At 36.3% G+C, this 21,895-nt stretch overlaps 1 protein-coding gene across 12 annotated transcripts in view; it reads right to left on the bottom strand.

Annotated features, from left to right (window-relative positions):
• Nucleotides 1-21,895, bottom strand: part of WWP1 (WW domain containing E3 ubiquitin protein ligase 1) — a 59,164-nt gene that overhangs the window by 32,335 nt on the left and 4,934 nt on the right. For 10 of the 12 annotated variants that reach the window (XR_004496162.1, XR_004496163.1, XR_004496164.1 and 7 more), the window contains exons 2-3: nt 4,209-4,299; nt 423-561 (exon numbers count right to left, since the gene is read on the bottom strand). Coding sequence is in view for 8 of the 12 variants with exons in the window: in XM_015616835.3 (XP_015472321.1) it covers nt 423-561; nt 4,209-4,278 (209 nt within the window). In the remaining 4 variants the exon portion in view is untranslated. Of the gene's footprint in view, nt 1-422; nt 562-4,208; nt 4,300-21,895 lie in introns of those variants that run through there. The other 2 variants (XM_015616868.3, XM_033512320.1) reach the window with 2 other exon arrangements.

Below are 21,895 nucleotides of genomic sequence, written 5' to 3'. Positions count from 1 at the left end.
GGTAAGTTGCAAGGTAGCTCTGCAGTTTTGTGTGTGTGTATCCCTTCACTGGGAAATTCAAAGGAAGAAGTGACCTTCCTCATAACTACTACTTATCCAGTTGAGACTTTTTTCCTTCTAAAGTTGAGAATGGTTACAATTAGTAACTCTTTCTAGCAACCTGTGCTAAACACAGTCCTAACAAATATCAAGACTATATCATGTATGGCCACTGTATGAAAGTAACACACTCTGTAAGAAAAAAAATTCTCAAAACATTGTAAGGATTCATTAAAAAAAATCATTTGAGATAAATAGCGACTTATGTCTACATTTAGACACCAACAGCCAGAGCAAATTATGTAGGCAGCCAAGCTTAGTAAATATTTGCCTGCAATGTCTGTCTAATAAATAGTATCAAACAACCAAAAAAATCTACTTACACTGTCAGCTGCTCATCCCATTTGGGATTTGAAGAATTACTTGATTTTGCTGTTTTCTTAATTTCTCCATCTGCAGTTAATTCCGTGTAGAAAGTTGTTCCAAACCAATTCTTTTTCCGTTTCAGTTTGGCACTAGAAACTAATAAAATAGACTGCTTTATCTATAACAGCATACTGTTGCTGAAAAACAGAAAATGTACTGGCTACACACTGTATGAAATACTTTCATGGCAATGTTTTTCCTCACCTTCCCTACTTCTGCTGAACAGAAAGAAGTCAATGCAAAAATGGTTGATTTTCAGAAGCTACTTTGTCAGATAGTTGAAACCCAGTGTCACATGCTCTTTTCCCCAAATACTGGCAAGGATTGGTTGTAGAGACAGCACAATGATTTTAGGGATAAACACTGGAAATAATGTAGGTTATTTTCTCATTGCTCTCCCTATTCTTCCCCTTAACTGGAAAATGCCTAAGTATGATACATCTGATGATGCAACTGAGGGATTATCAGTTTGTTTTTTTAGTTACATATTGTTATGAAAGTAGATGCAGTTCATGCCTATTTCCAAATGTCCCTGTATAGCAAAGCCTGTATACAGAGCTTCATTTCTTTACCTGTATTACTGCTTGGTTGAATTTGTGGGTTTACACATCAGTTTGTTAAAATTAAGAAACGTACTCTTAGATTTCCCCTATTTAAACAGCATTGCGGATAAACTCAAAGGTTTCAGTAAATATTCAAAAATTGATAGAACACCACTGACCAAAGAAGCTATTTGCACCTCCAAATCACTGGTGGGTTCTGTGTGCTCCTGAAGGTAAATCTATTCTTCCTCTTCCATGCCCAGCTGAAGAAGTCACTATAAAAACCAACAGCAGCCTAACTGCCAAGATTTTAAATTCTATTTCAGTCAGATGGTGTCTTGAAAAGACCACAAGAATGGACTCTCAACTATATTTACCTGGCTGTGCCTTCTCTCTAATTCCCCCCTTGCTTCAGTGTGATTCTTGTTCCCTCTACTTGCAAACTAAAACAAGGCTGAGTATTTTCAGCCATTTGAAAATAATTATTCCTTGTTCCTTTCCCTTATGGCACTTGCTAACTCAATGTGGAAGTTTACTAAACTGAAAGGGAGACATATTTCTGGGCTGCAGTATTCTGAAACATATACATTAGTCATTTAAAACTTAGTGGGATGCAACAATCCAAGATTCTAAAGGCACCAGCCATGGACTTTTACTTGGTTTCAAATAAAAGGTGCAAACTTAACTCCCTCACATTTGGAAAGCCCTGTCTTAATAATGCATCACAGGTCATAAAAGGGAACTGCAGCCCTGTGATGAAAGCTGGAATGCAGAAAACTAAAATTGTAATTCCACACACAAGTCATATTGTTTCATATGAAATCATGATATATTTTTAAGCTTTGACAACCTCTAATTCTTCCACAATTTGCTTTCCAAAGGAAGATGCAACAGTTATTAAAACACAGGTATTTAGTAATGATATTCAAGCTTCCTTTTAATTTCCCCTCTTCTATCTGACTATGTTTCAAGTTAGTAAGTTTAGAGTCCCCAAACATAAAAGAAGACCATTATCATCTTTTGATTAGGACATCTTCCTAACAAACTATGAATAAGTAATAATACCAGCCAGACTTTCAAAAGAGCTAACAAGACAAGATCTCACCAAGTATATCTGAACAAATACTGATGGCAAAGCATGCCTACAACATGCTGTTATCTGTCCAAACTCAATCAAGTCACCACTCCATATGAAGTCCTTGTTTGCAAAATGAGTCTATGATATTTGCTGCCTTTATAAAAGTGCTTTTTAAGTATAGTTCTTCAAATACAAGTCTAGCTTCTACAGCAGCATAAACAAAACTGCACATAAATATGCAGTGTAGGTCAGCAATGCTACAGTCCCACACTTGTCTCCCACTACTTTCCCTATGATACTGCCAATGCCATTCACTCCTGTGATCTTGCAATAAAGACTAGGTTTAGAGAATTAAACCTTCAGAGAACTAATCAGAAATGTTGTAAAGACTTCTTCCCATTTGAGCCCTGACCCAGATTTCTTGGAGTCAAAAGAAGTCTCAGTACCAGAAAAATACAAGACTATTTACATAAGGAGCAGCTCAGCACAGGATAAAAAATCACCATTTCTGTATATATAAATCTGAAATTAAGGGTCATTTGTGTAAGTCAGTTTACAGTTATATATATACATTCAAACTACAGGTGGCTCCATCTCTGCTGTTAGTTATTGCCAGTTTTGATGATTCATCACATTATTGAGTAATGTGCTCCCTTACATAAGGTTAACCATTTTTGCGGTTCCTCTCTTATCTAATTCCATAAAATATCCATCTGAGAGAGTCCTCAACAATGTATTTTTTTTCTCAGATAACCTGGCCATGTTTGGATCATCCAGCAAGATGCATATTTCTTTAGATGCAGCCTTTATTATGACATGGTATCTTACTCATGCTTTTCCCAAATTTTGTTCAGGATAGCCTTAATATATTCTTGGCCATGCATCCATTTCTACTTTAGCATTCCCAGATTTATCAAAATCCCTGGAAATTTCAAGCTACTTATCAATGGTAAAATAATACTTACACATGTAAGTATAAACATATATATTTATGGTAAGTGTATTTAGGTACAGTATCTTAGATACCTATGTGCTGGTAACATTTTCATCTTTAACTGCTGTAACATTGTCTCAATTAGCTACCAAACTTTTTTACTTAGATGAACTTTGCTTATCTTCAGACTACAAGTCTCAGTTCTGCTCTGATATCCCACAGAGAGAGTAACAAAGACTGGCAAAAATGGTCACGTATTTGACCAGTTCTTGTCCATCAGTAGCAAAATGCATAATCTACTTGGCCTGTTCAACATCTATTGAAAAAGTATTCCCAACACAACCAGAAATTTCTAGGACCATTTGTAGCCTACTGTGTTTCCCTGCCGTCCCTGAGATGGCTGATTTCTGGCTCAAACTATGAAAAAAAAGTAAACAGTCATGAGAGACAATATAGCAAATTGTAACTGGATAAGAAGGAAAAGCATTCAAAGTGACATTCCTTACCACAAGGAAAGCTGGTAATCTACAATCTTTGAGATACTGAAAATTCAACTGGACAATATAATGAGCAACCTGATCCAACTTCAAAGGTAGCCCTGCCTTCATCAGAAGAGTGGACTAGGGAATCACCAGAGGTCCCTTCCAACCTATTCCATATGTTCCAAATTATTCCATATGTCTGTTTAGCCCAAGCTGTGGCCCGAAGGATATTATATTCAACAAATATTTGCCTGGTATGTCATGAAAGAACTTAATCTTTTTGAAGGGCTAGAAAATTTTGTGATCTCCTCCAGCTCTCCACCTTCACTAAAACATTGCATCCGTTCTCAGCTTGGAGCTCACGACAACCACCTATCTTTTTCCGAGAATTTCAGTAATATGTGTTCCCTCATCAGAATGCATGTCATTAACCACTCGTTCCCAAGCAAAATTTCCTGTAATTGCCTGTACTGTTGTACAGAATACCTTTGGGTTTTTTTGAAGATTTATTAAACCCTGTCATGCAACAGACTGTATAATCTCTATTTAGCTTCAAATCATTTACATATATTATAGTCATATTATTAACTGCAACATTCATATCATTAATTAAATACTAACTAATTCATTTTTACACTCACAGGATTGCTTTAGTAGAACACATGTGTTTTCCTGTAAAAATCTCTATGATATGAATCACTGCTTACCTGTTACTTGCATCTGTAATCTTCCATTACGGTTGTGACTTGTATCAGATCTTGGTGAGGCTGTGGCCATGTCAGAGGTTTAGGCTTCAGCCTAAAAAAACAAACAGATAGCTTATTAAAAACTACTTATCTCTGCACATTAGCTACAGCTATTAAATAAAATGTTCAACTAATCAAGAAATTACCAAATATTATTTAGCTACAGCAGAACACATTATTTCATAATAGCAGTTAAAAAAAGCAATCACTTTGGAAATTTGTCCCACGTTACACCTCTAAGGATGCCAAGACATTTCAGTAACATATATATTTACATAATTTAGAACAACTGCGTAAGGCAAGAATAGAAATTCAGCTGTGATGTATCAATAATTCTCTCTCTAGAAGACATACTTACGGTGTGATTTCATATAAGCTGACCACCAACAACTTCAAATGAACAAAATGTTTGAAATATTTACATGTTTGAAAATTATGATGTCACCAGAACAATTCACTCAAGCAGCAATGACAGCAATTCAGACAAATGTTTGCATCCTATCCCTAGATTTGCCACCAGCTTTCTGCCCCACTGCTGTCCACCCACAAATCACTTCCCTCATCTATTGAGACAGGAAGCACTTCACAAGAACACCCCACCTCACCACTCAGCATCTAAACCTGAGTGTGTCAGATCCCAGCTGGGGCATCCCAGCACATACCCGTGCACACAGCATCACTCCTGTCCTCCTGAACTACTACACCTGAAACATCTAGAAGTAAAAAATTCTGTTTCTATCAGACAACAGCTTTTCACGAGAAAAGAATATATACGTGAAAACTAGACTTTCCCTGATCTGGATGAACTTCCACATATTTGTTTCTGGGAACACAATTGCTTCCAAAAACAATATGGGAAGAGCTGTCACCAAACCTTTCTAATCATGTACCTCTATAAGTACATTCCCCCAATATGTGTGCATTTATGAATTAAATATATGTACCACTTTACTAATGCACTCCATATTTATTACAACATGTAAAACCAGAAATTAAAAAGGGTGAGATGAAGATGAAATAAGCAGTATGCTTAAAGAAGATTTAATGATAAAAAGTCCTTTTGCTCTTACCAAAAAAAAAAAAACCAAAAAAACCACACAAACCACAAAACACAAACTTTTTTTTTTTTTGTGAGAGGTGATTGAATATGCTTCAGCATTTCTTAAAATGTTGACCTAACACTCCGTAATACAGTGATTTGAAGGTCTAGTTTTAAATTCAGTTTATTGGCTGTCATAGCTGGAAAACACTATTTACAAAGATATGTACATCCAAATCTAAGTGCATCACTGGTACACTTTCTAAATCATGACTCTCATTTTGCACCTCCATCCACTAATTATGCAAAGGTTTTTCTTGAAATCTGGCCAGTAAACCTCAGTCTTCCCTGATATCAATCACATGTTATTGCAATCCAACGGAAGGTGATGCAATTTTATACGTTTATCAAATTTTCAGATTCTGGAACTCTTAATTGGGAGGACTTTTAAGCAGATAAGGAAATTCTGCTTCCAAGTTTAAGTGTACAAATATGGAAGGTTTTACAGATGACACATCTTTTCTGGCAACAAAAATCACACAAGGAAACATTTCAAAACATCCAGTTTCAAAATGCTTTCTCCATAGCATCAGTTTATTTCAAAAAGCAATAGGTTTCTTGCTTGTTAAAATACCTTCTTCACCTTCAAGGGAAGGTGTTTTAAGTGTCTTTATTTTTTTGAAAATAACTGACAGTCAACATACTGTTGACAGTTATCACCAAACAGGTCAGGAAATTCTTAACACTTATCTTTTTGTGAGATAAAACATGTAATTAATCTTCAAGCTTTACAACTCTTCTAAGCAGTTTGCCATGATAACTACCGATGCTCTGCGCAGTACACAAGATCTTCCTGGACACACCCCGTGTCATTACAGATTATTTTAAATACTCTACTATTTAAAGGTTTTATCATACAATGAACCACAATGATGACATCCTGCAGCATTTTGAGCACTTATGGTTCCAACTTCCTTGTTGCTTGCCTATGCATGATGAAATAAATTCTGCAAGTGGTGCTGAACTTGTAACTTTAGCCAAAAACTTTTTTTTACTTCAGTCAAATCAGCCACCACATCTGCGGTTACTTTTGTACAGTTTTTCCATTAAAAAAATAAAATTTTGTTAATAAAGAAGATGCTGCTTAGAATTTATGCTTAAGAATGTCTCTTCCCTGGTACATCTTTCCCTAGTGACTTAGTTCTTTGTGAACTTCATTACGGACACAGAATTTAGCAATTACCCTAAGTTGAACCACACCACAAACACCTATACTTTCATCCAATTATCTGTATGGCAAGCCTTCCCCACACTGTGTAATTTTTTCTAATATTTGTTTCTTCAGAACTTTGGCAATGTTTTCCAGACATCTTTCAACAGTATCTACTGACAAAAGAATGTGTTTAAGTTTGTCACCACATTGTTTGCCACATCTTATTTCAGACATTTATACTACCGCAGGAAGATGAAATGTTTTCCCAACAGTGTCTGTGTCTTCTGCTACTGAGAAAACTCAAAAGATTCTAATGATTTATCATTAAATTTAGTGAAATCTTGTAAAGTCTTGGATTGAGTATAGCATGACTTTAACATCACTGAAAAAAACTGCAGATGTTTGTCTCCATGTTTTGCATGCTTAGATTTTAAATGCCTTGCTAATGGTGATGGCTTCATACTATCATTAGCTGATACCTCAAGAAACAACGTTCACCATTTCCAATAGCGGATGTACATCCGTATTTGAAATACCATTCTTGATAAACCAAATTGTTCTGGCTGACTTCTTGTCAAATCTAATTGCCAGTGGCTTTATCTCATAATACATCTGATCAAGAGCTCATGCTAAAATAGAAGAAGTGTCAGTCCTGCCATGTTCTCATTATTCACATTACCGGTATTATCTTCAATCCATGGTCTATTTGCAGGATTTTTTATTAAGCCACTTGCCCATTTTGTGAGGGTTTGTTTAGTAAAAACTAAATATTATAATCCAAATCCTCCTAACTGTGCACAAGTAAACTGCATCCATTACAATACACTGGAAGTGAATGAACAAATGAAGGTGCTACTGTGACCCCATCATACTGTGGAATACTAAATCTGTCTTCAGGACACCTCATGAACCAAATGTGACACAGAAGCATCTGACACACAGACCTACAGAGGGTGGAATGTCAATATGTATACTAAATAAAGCTTAAGTTCTTTCTTATTTTTCAGGTAAAATATAAGTCCTAGATTTTCTTCCCACATTTCACTGGATGGTGTTCTACACCTGGACTTTGGAGGCCATTGATATGGAAAATGTCATAAAAGTAACACATTCAATGAATTCTGAGGCAAATAAATTCAAGTTCTTCATAAGAAACCAAGATCTGTAATCTAATTCTAAGCACACATTAGAAAACTAGTCTAGGCATACTTTTGTAATTGACAAATTATAATTATTTCTTTCCTCCAACTGCTTAACCTGCATAGGTCTAAAATGCTAGGGGGATTTAGGTTTTTATTTGGTTGGTTGGATGAGTTTTGTGATTTTTTTATCTTTACATCAAGGATGCACAAAGCAAAATAAATACAGAAATAAATAAATAGTGTCAGAATCCTCAGGTAGACAGTTCACTGTATAATCTCCTCAGACTTCATGTGTTGATTTATCTGCAAGTAATACCACCTGCCCAAACCTGAGTTTCTGGTTCTGCTAGCTATTAAGCTGCTAACTGCATTTGAAAAACATGTTTGCTTATCTTCTGATAACAGGGAAGTGAGATGTCACTACACTTAGCTTTGCATCTTTCCTCTTGAAGGAAAAAAATGAGCGCAACGCTTGGGAGAAATTATTGCACTGTGAGGGAGACTTCAACAGCTGATGGAGATGAAACAAAGTTAGGCTTGGGTTGGCTGAGGGGCTGTAACTGCATGACTGCAACCCACAACAACAGTCCCCTGATGTTCTGTTCTGACCCTGTTGAATTAACATCCTTTTATAACAGAAATCTATTTTAAATTCTTGCCAGTATGGTACACTTAGGTGCATTTAAACATATTACAGTTCCACATTTTCAGGATATTGTAAACAAAATACTGACGTGCACATCAAACACATTTTTAGAAAAATACACTAAAATATATGAAAATTTTTTAAAAAGCATTTTAAATTTAAAAATAAACACAGGTTTTTACCACTAATACATAAAGTTTTTTATCACAGCTTATATTGAAAAGGGCTTTACTGAACAGAGCAAATTAGTTCAACTGACTGATTCTGTTTTCATCATGTTCCAAAGATTCTAACAGTTTTCATCATGTTCCAAAGATTCTAACAGCTGCAGCCCACTCATCCTTTCTTATGTGATTAGAAATCAAGATTTGGTTAGGAATTTAGGAGAAAGAAAACATTAAATTTATTTAAGGCTTCAGTCATCAGTTATTTTCATCACTAACTATCCAAACTCATCTACCAACATTTTTTAATTAACAGGTTATTGCCTAATCAGCTCAGATGCAGGTTGGTTCTTTCAGGAAACAGCCTGCTCACATGACAATGTTTGTCATTTTCATTCAAGATCCAAAAAGCTACTCTAAATGTTAATATTTAAACAAACCAAACAAAAGAGTCTTCACTGCCTGATGCATACTGGGTCATACTCACTTCCAGTCAAACATGTTTTTATTCCAGGTAAACAAAGCCTTCAGGAGGAAAAGTCAGCCAAACTCAGTTGTACAAGATGAACAATTTTACCTATAGCTTCGAATGCCTCTTAGTCCCTAAAGGCTGGTCTGAACATATGACAAATGCTGCTGCCCAGTTGAAAAAGAGAAGCGTAATCCAAAACTTGGCCCTTGAACCTTTGACAGGAAAATTACTGATGCAGACATGGCAGGGTGATGGCAGAGGTGAGGTGAGACATTGGACAAGAATTCTATCACAGGAACTATTCGCAGTGCTGACAAAAACAGTATTATTGATGTTTTGTAAGGTACTACTACAGATTGTCACACTCAAGAAAAAGACATGAAAAGCTCTCCTGGGATAATAAACCATGAAAGAGAAGTCCAAAATTAACAAAGACTGGAAGTAAATAGTGTTGACATAAATGTTTCCAAAAACCCCAGGTTTCTGGGGAGCAAGGCTGCTGCAGAGAGACCACTTGTATATTGAATGAAGCTAAGCAGAGACAATACAGAAGTCACATAAGTAGAATAACTGACAGACTTACATGAGGATGTACATACATCATTCTTTTACCTTATTAGAAGTATAACATTTTATAAACTGAGGAAAATTTCTGAAAGTTCTAGTAGAGATTCTTCCTATACTGAAAACCTGCAAGTTTCAAGGACTAGCAACCTCCCATCTTGATGAGCCAGAAATTATATCTGCACAGCCAAAAATAAATGAAATTTCAACCAAACACATTGTCTGATCTGCAGAAATGCATGGGATGGCAATTAGACCAAGCGAAGTGAAAAAACTCATTTAGGAGGACTGAGTAGTTTTCCCATCCAGAGTAATGTCAAAAACAAAATACCTGTATTTTCTTCATCTAATTTGCAAAACAGTCTCCATGAGAAAGAAAAACAGATGGTGAAGAAACACTGAAAGATGAAGATTTTTTTTAACTAAACTATTTTAAAAGTCATATTGCCAATAATGAAAGCCCTTACCACTAATGAACAAGGGAGCACCATATCCTATGTGCACTGTTCACTGTTTTCTTGCATCATGGAAAAACTTCTTTTCCTCATCCCTAAATCCTTTTCTTGTCTCTCAAAATAAATGCCCAGCTTGGCTGCTCCTGAATATGTTGATTAAGGGTTAAAATCTTTGAGGTTATCTTTACATAATCCTAAAAAGAGGATTACATACAGCAATGCAAGGGTCACCATCCTCGTAGTTAAAATATTCCAGAAAATGAGGGCTTTAATTCTGACAGGGCTAAAATCACGATACATTCCCAAATATGAAGTTGCTACACTTCCTTATTCAAGCTTTAGGTTAAACTTCACTGGTCTAAAGGATGTGAAGCTTTACTTTCAGAACTGTTTCATCAACACATACAAATACCATCCCCAGCCTCAAAATTCCCGGACAACAAAAATTCACAGAGAGACTCTGGAGGGCCCCATGAAGCCCACAGTGATCACAACCCTTCTGTCTAAACCACCCTCATCATACATAACCATTACATCAACTGGAAGAGTACAATCTAGTTATTAACTCCTACAGCTGGTATCTTAATATTATTTCAGTTGTATATATTATTTTGGGTAACTACAGATAGATTAGGACAAAGCAAGACCCAAGCAAAACCATGGAATGGACAACATAGTAGTCTGTTAAAAGAATTAAAGGATCATTTTCTAATTCATGTGAATCAACAGTTTCATGGAAGTCAGTCTCATTAACAATAACAACACTTATAAAATTTACGCTTCTGTGAACAATACTCTCTAAATCTCAAAATGCTATTAAAACATCAGAAATCAATGGGAATAACAACAGTGAATATTTCATTTATTTATTTTTCCGTCATTAGTAATTACTTATTCATAGAATTTAAGCCGTCAAATTTTAAATTGCATTACTCATTTGGTAATGAGTGCACCTAGTGCAGGGATAGTTTGTAAGTTAAAAAGTATCACTGGAGCAGCAAACACACAAATTGCCTGCTGCAAATCAGCAATTGAGGAGATACTTGATGAAGAATCAAGGCACTCAGACGTAAAAGAGTACACCCACCAAGAGAGAAAATCATTTCCTTATTCATATGATACCACAAGAGTCAAGCTAGGAATAAGACAAACAAAAAAAAAAAGTACCAAGATAGTACAATCCAATTACCTGTGATATCATTTCGTAACATACGGAAAATCCCATTTACTTTTTTTTTTTTCCACTTTAATTCACTAATGTAAAAACATCAAGTAATGCTAAAGGTTGGAGAAATTAACAGTGATTTCAGGAGGCTGTAGGGGTCGGAATCTCTACTGTAGCTGTTCTGATCTTCCGAGTGTGAGTTTGGGAAGGAAATATTCTAAGGAAACTCTGCCCATGGTAGAGCACGCAGGGTGACAAAGCAACCCTGTGTGAGCATCTTTCAGGAAAAAGACAGCTGGTCCCTTTGCTGGGGAGCCAAGGAAATCATCCACACTTCTAGTCCTGCCTCCACGCCCTCCTCCACCAAAGAAACAAGGCTGGGGTGGGGGTAAGGGTGTTACCATGCAAGCAAGTTTCTTAATCAATTTCTTTCGATTAAGACTTTAAAAATCCAGAATTTTTATTCAACACAATTCTGATTGAAAAGTCCATTTCACTATTTATCAACAGTAAAAATAGTGATGATTTTTCACAGCTAATTGAACACATGTCTAATTGACTGGGGTTTTAAAAAAAGAGAACCAAAACAGTATGATTTCCAGAAAGAACCATTAACTCTATTATCATTAGAAAATGAAGGGTTTCTCCCTTTACCATCAGGAAACTTTCAGTTCAGTAATTCAATATGCACAAACAGAAACCAGATCTGAAACAGATCCAGAGAAATATCGGTAGACCCAAAAATGTGTTGGCTTTTCTTACACTGTGCAAGGTAGCAGAGTCATTTCTACAATTCTTCTTGCCCTCTGCAACACTAACAAAAAAAAATAAAAATCTAAGACATGGCATTCCCTTTATGGACAGCTTTGATCATCAACAAAAATTACAGCAGTATTTACACATAGGCAAATAGAGAATTTAAAAGTTTATTTCCTCAAATGCCAAAAACCTTACCACAAACCAAATGCCACTTTAAGAAGCAATGGAAATATTTATTAGCATGAGATGTCTTCCACAAACAACCAGTAGGGCCTGCTGAGAACCACTGAACATTTGCTTCATGTTGAAGACAAAACTAATTTGTTCTTCACAAAAATTTTGTGTCTCCTCCGCCATTTCAGATGTTAAGATCGTCTTTAAGATTTACTGTTACAGGCCAATTCACAGTGTTCACAGTGCCATTCTCTACTCTGAACAAATATATGAGAAACAGGAATATACAGTGAAGCCAAATACAAACTTCAGTTTTGGGGCGATGGGCTGGGATACAGAAAAGACATTATGTAGGCCAAGGTAATAGATTTAATTAATCAACAATTAATTGGTGTATGGGGGGAGGAGGGGAAGAAAAAACAACCCTACTCCTGTGAACATTAGCTTCCAGTATAAAGCTATATTCATGGACATGTTATACACACTTACTGAAAATATTTGCTGGTTTGATTCCTTTCAATAGAATGCCAGAACTTAAAATACTCATAAAGCTGGCAAAATGGCACTTCAGCATGCTTCAGCCACTCAGAACTCTTTCACATATATACTCTGTTACACTCACTCTTAAGGAACCAAATAAGAACAACTTTAAGAAAAGGAAAATACTGCCTAGCTATACTATTATTTTAATTATTTCACATCTTTCTAGCTGGCAAGGAATTAACAAAGGGTATATAGAGCTGTAAATTAACATATTATAATAGTTAACCAGCCAATAAGTCCCATTTAAAACAGGACTTATTACTAGAAGTTGCAAAAAACATTAAAGAGATTTTTTTTAACGTAAAATAAAAAGGCTTGACACCCTTTAGTTAATTGAAATTAAGTAAATGAACTGAACAAGAGCTACGAATTAATGAACCACCATTAAGCAGCAGGTGGGTTTCCTGTCATTCTTACAGATACATTGAAAGAAATGGTTCAGTGGCAAAATCCAGTAAACAGTGCTTCAATGTGTGACTCCTGCTAGACTCATGCTAGAAAAGCAAAGTCCAAGTTACACGAACAGCTCTAACCTTTGATTTCTAATCTGGATGCCTTACCTTGAAACTCTTGGATTCATTCAATTTAACTTAATAGATCTGTTTATATGACACTGAAATGCTACTTTTTTTTCACAGAAAAACAGAGTTCCGTGTCTTCTGGCATTCTGCTTTTGCTGCAAGCAGACAATTCCCAAACACACCATTTTACCTGCATGAATTCAAACACTTCCTGGTTTTTAGACCCCTTATTTTTTTGTTTTCACCTTACTATCTTTAAATTTCAGTCTTATGTATATTTTTCTCTTTGCATTTTATACCCATATAATTCAAATTTTTTTCTGGGAGATATTTTAATTATTAAACACAAAAGTACACATGAAAGCCATGGTACAAAATAAAAAATATTTAAGAATGGAACAAAGTAGCATGCATGCTTACCATCAGGTTTTCTGTGTCTTAAAATTATGTATGAAGTTAAAGAACCTGAAATATTACAAATATTTAAGTGACAGTATGCTCAATGAAAGAAACATTATTAACTTTCAGAATCCCTGTGAAAATAATTTAAGCAATAGTTCTATACTCAAACTGAATGCAAAACATGGTAGAAAATGTATTCAGAATCATAAAACGTAGAGCAAGTTTAATTATTAGCCAGTAAATTTGTAAGATGCAGTGAGTAGTACTGAACAGTCTCCTCACCTATGAAGTACCATTTGTAAAAGTATTATAAATAGTCACTTAAGTAATTGTTTAATAGATTAGAAAATATTAGAAAATATTAGAAATGGAAATCAGTTTTTCCCTGATCATGTAAAATAATGCTAGGAGCATGGATTTTACTTCTCACACAATGGAAACACGTGGTGACAGTACTTCTAGGACAGGATCATAGTAATGACCATCATTTGTTGAGCAATAAATTATTTTCTGTGGTACCTACTGCTAAACTTGAGTCAGACAAATACTGATAGACTGAAATGTAGGTCTCTATCTTAAATAAAAATCTAGGATACTTTATAAAAATGGAAAGCTAACAACCTGAAACTATTTAACAGAATAGTTAGCTACTTATCAAGATCATAAGACTCCTTCAGATCCCTTTAGTATTTACTTCTTACTAATAGTTTCTCCAGTTTCTGAGGTACTGATGTGTTTAAAATACTTATGTTAAAAAAATAACTATTCCATCAAACACATAAATATTACTTATACAAACAGATCTGGAAAACCAGAAAGGACAATGAAATATACTGTTCAAAACATTTGTAACTGTAGGACATATTCTATGCTAATAGTGAATACTGGAAACTTTTTTTTTAAGTAGAGATGCTCCAGTGCCATAATCATCGTGATGGTCCTTTATTAAACTCCCTCTGGCACATCCATGTCCCCTCTGTACTGAGTGCTGTAGTGCCCAGTAGTGGGCACAGCACTCCAAGTGTGGCCTCATCACCAGTGCTGAATGAAAGGGAAGGACCACCTCCCTCAACCTGATGGAGATTCTTTGTCGAACGCAGCCATCATGTTCAGCCTCATTCCCACCATGACACCCAGATATCTTCTGCCAGCAGAATGTTTTGCTTCTCCTGTTAAAACTCTAAACTACTATTGAAACCATAATCAACAGACAATATCCCTCACTCCTTTAAGAACAGCTTACATGTATCCTCCCAAAAAATGAGAATTACTTGAGGCTGAGAGGTCTTGAAAAGGAACCAAATTTGTTAGTTAGTACTCCAAGAAAATAAATGAGAAGAAAGCTATGAGAATATCCTCATACTTTCTGTTTTCATCAACATATTTTTGGGAGTGAATCTTCAGACCAGCCAGAACAGTCAGTGATACAGGAGTATTTAATTTCTCATCTTTTTGCCAAGCCCACAGTACATACTGGTGGGTACAGATACAGCAGTGGCTTCTTTCCTTTTGGATCTGCTTTCACAGAAGTAGAATTTCAGCTTAAGCACTCGTCTCCTCCAAGGTTTATGAGGCCTTGACAGTAAGACAAGGCATTAGTTCTCCGTGTCAGTAAATCCACAGCTTCTCCAGAGATACTTCAACATCCCTGATACATCGTAAATATTTTGTTACTAAGTTCCAAGTTGCCAACCCTGCAGCAGCCAACAGGGAACTGAACTGGAAAGCAAACTGTAACTGTTTTTAAAACACAGGACATCCTGAGATGGAAGAGACCCCTGAGGAGCATCCTAACCAACTCTGGACTCCACATAGTACAACGTAAAAGTTAAACAATGTATCCAAGAGCACTGTCTGAATGCTTCCTGGACAGGATGGATTGGTCAGTTACCAGGGCTATGATATTATTGGCATTTGTAACAGCTGGTGGACCGAGTCCCATGGCTGGGGTGCTGGGATGGAGGGATACAGGCTGTTCACAAGCAATAGGCAGGGCAGGTAAGGTGGAGGAATTGCTCTGTATGTGAGGGAGGCTTTGATTACACAGCCCTTATAGTTAGTGATGATGTGACTGAGAGCCCCTGAGAGAGGATTAAGGGGGTGGAAAAAAAGGAGTTACAGCAGTGGGTGTCTACAACTGATAGCCCAGCCAGGATATAATCAGTGATGAATTGTTCTCTAGGCAATTTAGAGGAAACTCTTGAATTTGTAGCCCTTGCCCTTACAAAAGATTTCAATTCATATCAACCAGGAGCACCATACCACTGTGATGAGGAAGTCTTGCAAATTCTTGAAGTCTGTAGGAGGTAACTTCTTGTCACAGGTACTCAATGAGCCAACTAGAAATGATGCCCTCCCAGACTTGCTGTTTGTGAATACAGGACTCATGGGGGATGTGACAGAAGGTTACTGTCTTGGCAGCTGTGATCATGAAATGATCCTATTTCATTTTATATCCTTCTAGGATAAGGCCACTGACCTTGTGGATGAAGGGAAGGTGAAGTCTGCAGTACTGGATTATAGCAAGGCTTTGATATTGTCCCTCACAACATCCTTCCGGACAAGTTGCCCAACAGTGGGATGTTCATGGTATGCTCAGTGAAGTACTGTCTAAAGGGCAGAACTCAAGGCATTGTACCAAATGGGACCAAATCTGACTGGTGACCAGTCCCAATGTTCCTCAAGGCTCAGCTCTAGGGCGAGTCCTGGTCAATATTTATATCACTGATCTGGATACTGGAGTTGAACACACCAGTAGCAAGTCTGCTGACTGGAAACTGGGGAGGGAGGCACTAATCTCCTCTCCAGGTTATTTAGTGACTGTACATGTATGAATGGTTCAACATGGAGTAAGGGAAAGCTCAGACCTGTCATTAGAATGTATTTCTTCACTAAGAAGTTGGTCAAACACTGTAATGGGTTTTTTACAGAGGTGGTCTATGCCCCAGGCCTGTCAGTGTTTAACAGATATTTGTACAACGCCCTTAACAACACAGTTTATCTTGCTGTCAGCCCTGAACTGCTCAGGCAGGTGGACTAGATGACCATTGTAGGACCCTGCCAATTGAAATATTGTACTCTATTTCATTCTTGCAAACTGACAACCTGGGGCCATGACCTGGGGAGCCTGTTCCAGCGCTTGACCTCACTTTTGAGATCCTTTCCAATACACACCATTCCATGATTCAGCACAGAACTTCTTATTAACCAACCAAACCAAGTTTTAAGCAATTCCCTCACCTCTTATCACTGGACACCAGATGATCAGCACCTCCCTATCTCTTCCCCATCATAAGTTGAAGATAGCAATGACGTCACCTCTATGTCTCATCTTCTCTAAGCTGAACAAACATAGTATCCTGAGCTGCTCCTCATAAGTCATGATCTCCATTCCTCCTTTGGACAAATGCTAATGTTCTTTACACTGGGTCTGATATAAATATTACTGTATTTATGTTTCTTAAGCCAGGTTATATGCATTTTCCATCCCTCCACCTCAAAAACCAAATCTTCATCTACTCCTAATGATATGGAGAGCAAGCTATATACAAACAATATTTTCTGCATTTTTTCAAGCACATTCACTGACCATTGCTACAAATGCTGCAGAATTGATCTGTGCATTATCTATAACATTACCAGCCTCATAAAATGGTCTAAGAAAAAAAACAGTACCACTACAGAAGTTTACAAAAAACTGTACTTACGAGTGTTATGCAAGAGGCCCAGACAAATTACTATAATTCCACTGCACACATCTGCCTGTTCTGTTCTGCCTTATACTTGGACCTTTTTAGCCTTGTTTTCCCAAGCAAACATCATATGCATGACTCATACTGTCCACCTGCCTCTTCCCCTCTCTTCCTTTTATCTCCATGCCTCTAAGTGAACCTATTCACCACCAGATTCAGTTAAAATAAACTGAGAAGTAATATCTTCTGAAACACTAAATTTCCATGAGTTTCACAAAGTTCAATAGTGTAGCAGAGACAAGAGACACAATTTCATGCGCTTGCTGAGCGAAGGGCTGCAGTGTGAGCTCAAGCTCTCTACGCTGCCTGACTCAAAAGCTACACAAACACCACAGAAAGCTCTGAATCACTCTGAGCTGCAGCACTGCATAGTGCCTTTTTTACTACAAGTAAGAAAGGTCTAGAAGGGCACATGAAGCAAAGAATTGTAATTGTAAGAAAAGACTGTCTAGAACCTAGCTCCACTGCTACACAGCAACTTACAGCAAAATATTTACAGTATGCATTGCTTGTGAATATTAATCACAATGATGCTTCTAGATCCTATCAAAATGTCAATATATGAAAAATATCACAATGCCTCCTCTGTGTTGCAGAAAAAAATACACACATGATGAAACACAGTAAACAACGTCCAGGTTTTTTGAATGGAAAAATGGTAAAGGCCAACACGCATGTCAAGAAATCAGGGACGAATATTTTCTCCTTGATTCTAATATTTAGCTGAATAGTTCTCATGTCTGCCAGAACATGTAATATGCTAGCTACACACGCTTTTCTGGGTTGTCTTCTCTTATGGATAATCCTAATGCTTGGTACAAATTACTGCTCATCAAACTTGCATCAAGAGCAATGTAAAGAAATATATTAAGATAGATTGTTAAAATATGGGCAGATTTTAGTGTACCTACACTGCAAACAGAAAACTTTGCCACCTAGTTACATACAGGCACCTCCATATTAAAGTATATAGGTAACCTTTTTTAACCACATGGAAAATGGAGAGGCATAAGCTTCCATACAGGCAGAGAGCCTGAGCATATACCAAGAGCGTCCAGATAGCTTATAAAATCTACTTGCAGGAATTTGTGCCTGTCAGCATCACCTTATTAGTTACAATAGCTTTGACTGGTGTAAATACACCTCTACTGCAGACACAGCAAAATCAGCAAACATGGAACAACTTTAAAGATGTTAACCAAGACTGCTGCTGCTACTGTTACATCCCCCCCCACACACACTATGTTTTTATGTGGTATGAAAAAAGGTGACTAAGGAACACCAATAATGGGAAATAAATTATTACAGGTCCACAAAATAGTTTCCCAGCCTCCTCATTGTTTTGGTAAGTCAGAAAAAAACAACAATTCAAAGAGGGGAAGAGAAGCCTACTCAGTGTTATGAGAAAGTGGCAGAAAGGGTTTTGCACAATTTTTGTCAGTAAGACATTTGATGTGATCCACCTCTCACCAGTAACTTTATCTCAAAAAATAGCTCAAAGAAGTATAAGTAGAATTCACTGCATGTTCTCACTCTCTTTTCTCTGAATATTTGATTTTTTAAAAGTGCTATGCAAGGCTCTTTCCAGCTGTCAATCTCAGCAGTGTTAAAACACTAAAACATGTCTGTCCTACTTCCAGTCACAGACTGCACTAATCTTACCTATTTCTACCTGAGAGCATTCAGACAAGTATTGTCACTTACTTTTTCAAAAATAGCCCTTCAGTCTCTACAGTGCTACAGAATCCAACCTGATCCTTACCAAGGCTCTAAGCTGATGAATAATTCTCACTTCTTAAAACAAAGGCTTGCTTGTTTCGGCTAGATATTTTCCAATCCAGTTTTAACCTGAATTAATCCGATTCCAAAATTTAACTACAAAAAAAACTTGCAAGATAAGAACATGAAAATTAATAAAACAGAAGTCTTATCAGAAGGGCCCAAAATTTGACTTCTCAAGTTCAAGGGCCAGTACCAGACCACAATAATACAGTTTAAAACATCATTACAAAAGCAACAGTGAAAGAAAACACTTCCATGAAGGTCAGTGCCCTTTCTAGTGAAAAGCTATAGACTAAGTTATAAAACTTAAAATGATTAACAGTTTATTCTTGAGAGCAACACTGCCTTGAAACCAGCTGGCTACAAAAAGTGCACAGAAAAGACCAGCTTCCCACTGAAGGATGTCAAAGTTATTCCCTAATTCAGGTTGATTTTCAGGGGACTTGTGAGGCTAGATATTAGAGGAAAGAAAACAAGACAAATGCATCTCCAACATCTTTTACTCACAAAACACACACTTGCATGATATAGTCAACACACAGGCCTTTGGCCTGAAGAGTATTAAAAATGCTTAGTCATTCTCTAAGTCTTCTTCCATATGAATCCCTCCTCTTCTTGCTGGCCTTCTTTGTGCCTTCTTCGTCCTGTACAGCTTTCAAGACAGGGCAGAACATGGAAAAATTGAAAAAATACACAAAGCATTCATTTAAGCTATGAATGCACTGTGCACATAAACGGTGGCATGATGATGTTGTCATCTTTAGTCTATTCCTACATCTTCTATATCAACCCTTAAAATCACCAGTTGTTAAGCAGTGGAGTGCCCCTAAACATCCAGAAAAATGTGCTTAGTTCCCCTCTGTTATCAGGGAGGGATTGAAACACAAAATGTTCAGATATTCAGGAAAATAAGCTCAAAGTGTATGTCTCTGTTAATAAAGATTTAATCAATTTTGATTTCTTATGGCCTTTAAAGCTTTGAAACTGAAGCAATCAGCATGATAGATTTATACAAAAGAGACAAGAACAGCAACCAACTCTGAAAGTAGGCTATCCCTGACAGCTATATTCCAAAAAAAAAAACAAAACATAAACAAACTATAACCAAAAAAAGGCTACAATGGGCAGTCTAGACTAACTTGCTCTTAGAAAATATTTTAAGATGCTTTTAGTTTATGCACTGAAGTATGATCTGTATGGTCTTTTTTATTAAAATCCCTATTTCTTAGCAATGGATTTCCTTCTTGTCTGTATAACAACGTATTCCTTATTTTGAATCATGCATCAGTACATCTCAACTGAATTGTGTAAGAATTATTTCTTGACAGACTACCCTCCTCAACTTTCAAAAGGGTGCTCTAACATCTCTTTGTTTAGTTGTATGGATTAAAAAGCATAGGCTTAAAAGGATTAAAAGCATAAGCTGAAAATTATATTTAATATATTTAATATTTAGGGTTCTGTTGGTCTCTGCTAGAGGCCTCTCTTCATTTTTTTTTAAATGCTAAAAATTAACATTTTCCATTTCATTTGCACAGAAGCTGTACTACTTTGATAGTTTTCTCCTCAATCAGTTGTATTTTCCTGATCAAAGACTAAATACAAACAACAAAGAAACCCAATAGTTCACTTCTAAAAGATCTGGGAGATTCCCAAAACCATTTATCATAGAAAAGTAACAAATATGCTTATGTAAGTAATATAAAAATAGCATGTAAGCTCATATATATTATATTCTGAATACATTCCAACATTTAGCTTTTTACTCCATTCCTGATGGGACATTTTTGTAAAATAATTCTTAACTATGTTTGGTTCTTGCTACCAAATACTTCATTAAATCTCGTTTTGAGGAATTTTCATTATTCCTCATTTTGAGGAATAGATGTAGCTAATCTTTCCAACACACATTAGGTCTCCTATGTTAAGACAAAAAAAGTACCTATCACCAAATATTACACTACCCACTTATTTCCATCTGAAGATTCAGCTTTCATTACTCAACAAATAATTTCACTACCTAAAGATTTTGTCAGTTCATTAGCAGAAGACATTTTATCATGTTATGAAATAAGATTCCAAATAGTTTTATTTCCCTTAGCTATTCCCTTAACAATGCATTTTAAGTCACCATCCCATGACAACATTTTGTCAGCAATCTCTTACAAGACATTCAGCCAGGGATTTATTTTATACTGGAATGACACACAGATATCAGTGTTCCACCAGATTTTCAATACTAACTGAACTTTTCCTGTCCTTGTAACCGGCATCTTGAAGTCAAAATACATCTTATTCTTTTTTCGCCCAAAATTTTTTAATCTACTAAGTAAGAAAAGTGATCATTTTTTAAAAAGATAATGCTGTACAAAGAGAGCTGGAAGTGGAAAATAAATTGTGCCAAGAATGGAGGAAAAAAGGGAACTGAAATTTAAGAAGAAGCAGCTTCCACACTTCTAACCTGAGGAGAAAAGGGAAGTTCACCAGTCCTATTACTCTTCATCTTCTATTGACCCTTCCTCTTACATTTTATTTTGCCTTTTAATTGTTATGTTTACAAACATAATTTTATGTCATCATAGATGCTAGGAAATACAAGAGAGAATTTAGTATGTAATTTTGATACACCAGCTAGTAAAAACAAGGTCAGCTTTCAAGATTTAGGTATCATGATCTGTTCAGGAGTTTTGCTTCATCCTTACAAACAACAAACAAGAAAACTCTGAATTTCTCATGAACTACCACAGCACTCCGTTTCAAAACTGGACATGTGTTATTTTTTCAGTTCTGACGCCAAAGCATATTGTACAACTTCACAGATTATCAACTTAATCTTTCCTGTTTCCCTTAGCCCA

Source organism: Parus major, chromosome 2 (assembly GCF_001522545.3).
Source record: "Parus major isolate Abel chromosome 2, Parus_major1.1, whole genome shotgun sequence".
NCBI classification, from domain to species: domain Eukaryota; kingdom Metazoa; phylum Chordata; class Aves; order Passeriformes; family Paridae; genus Parus; species Parus major.
Note: the sequence above shows the minus strand (reverse complement) of the source record. Positions and strands in the feature narration are given on the sequence as shown.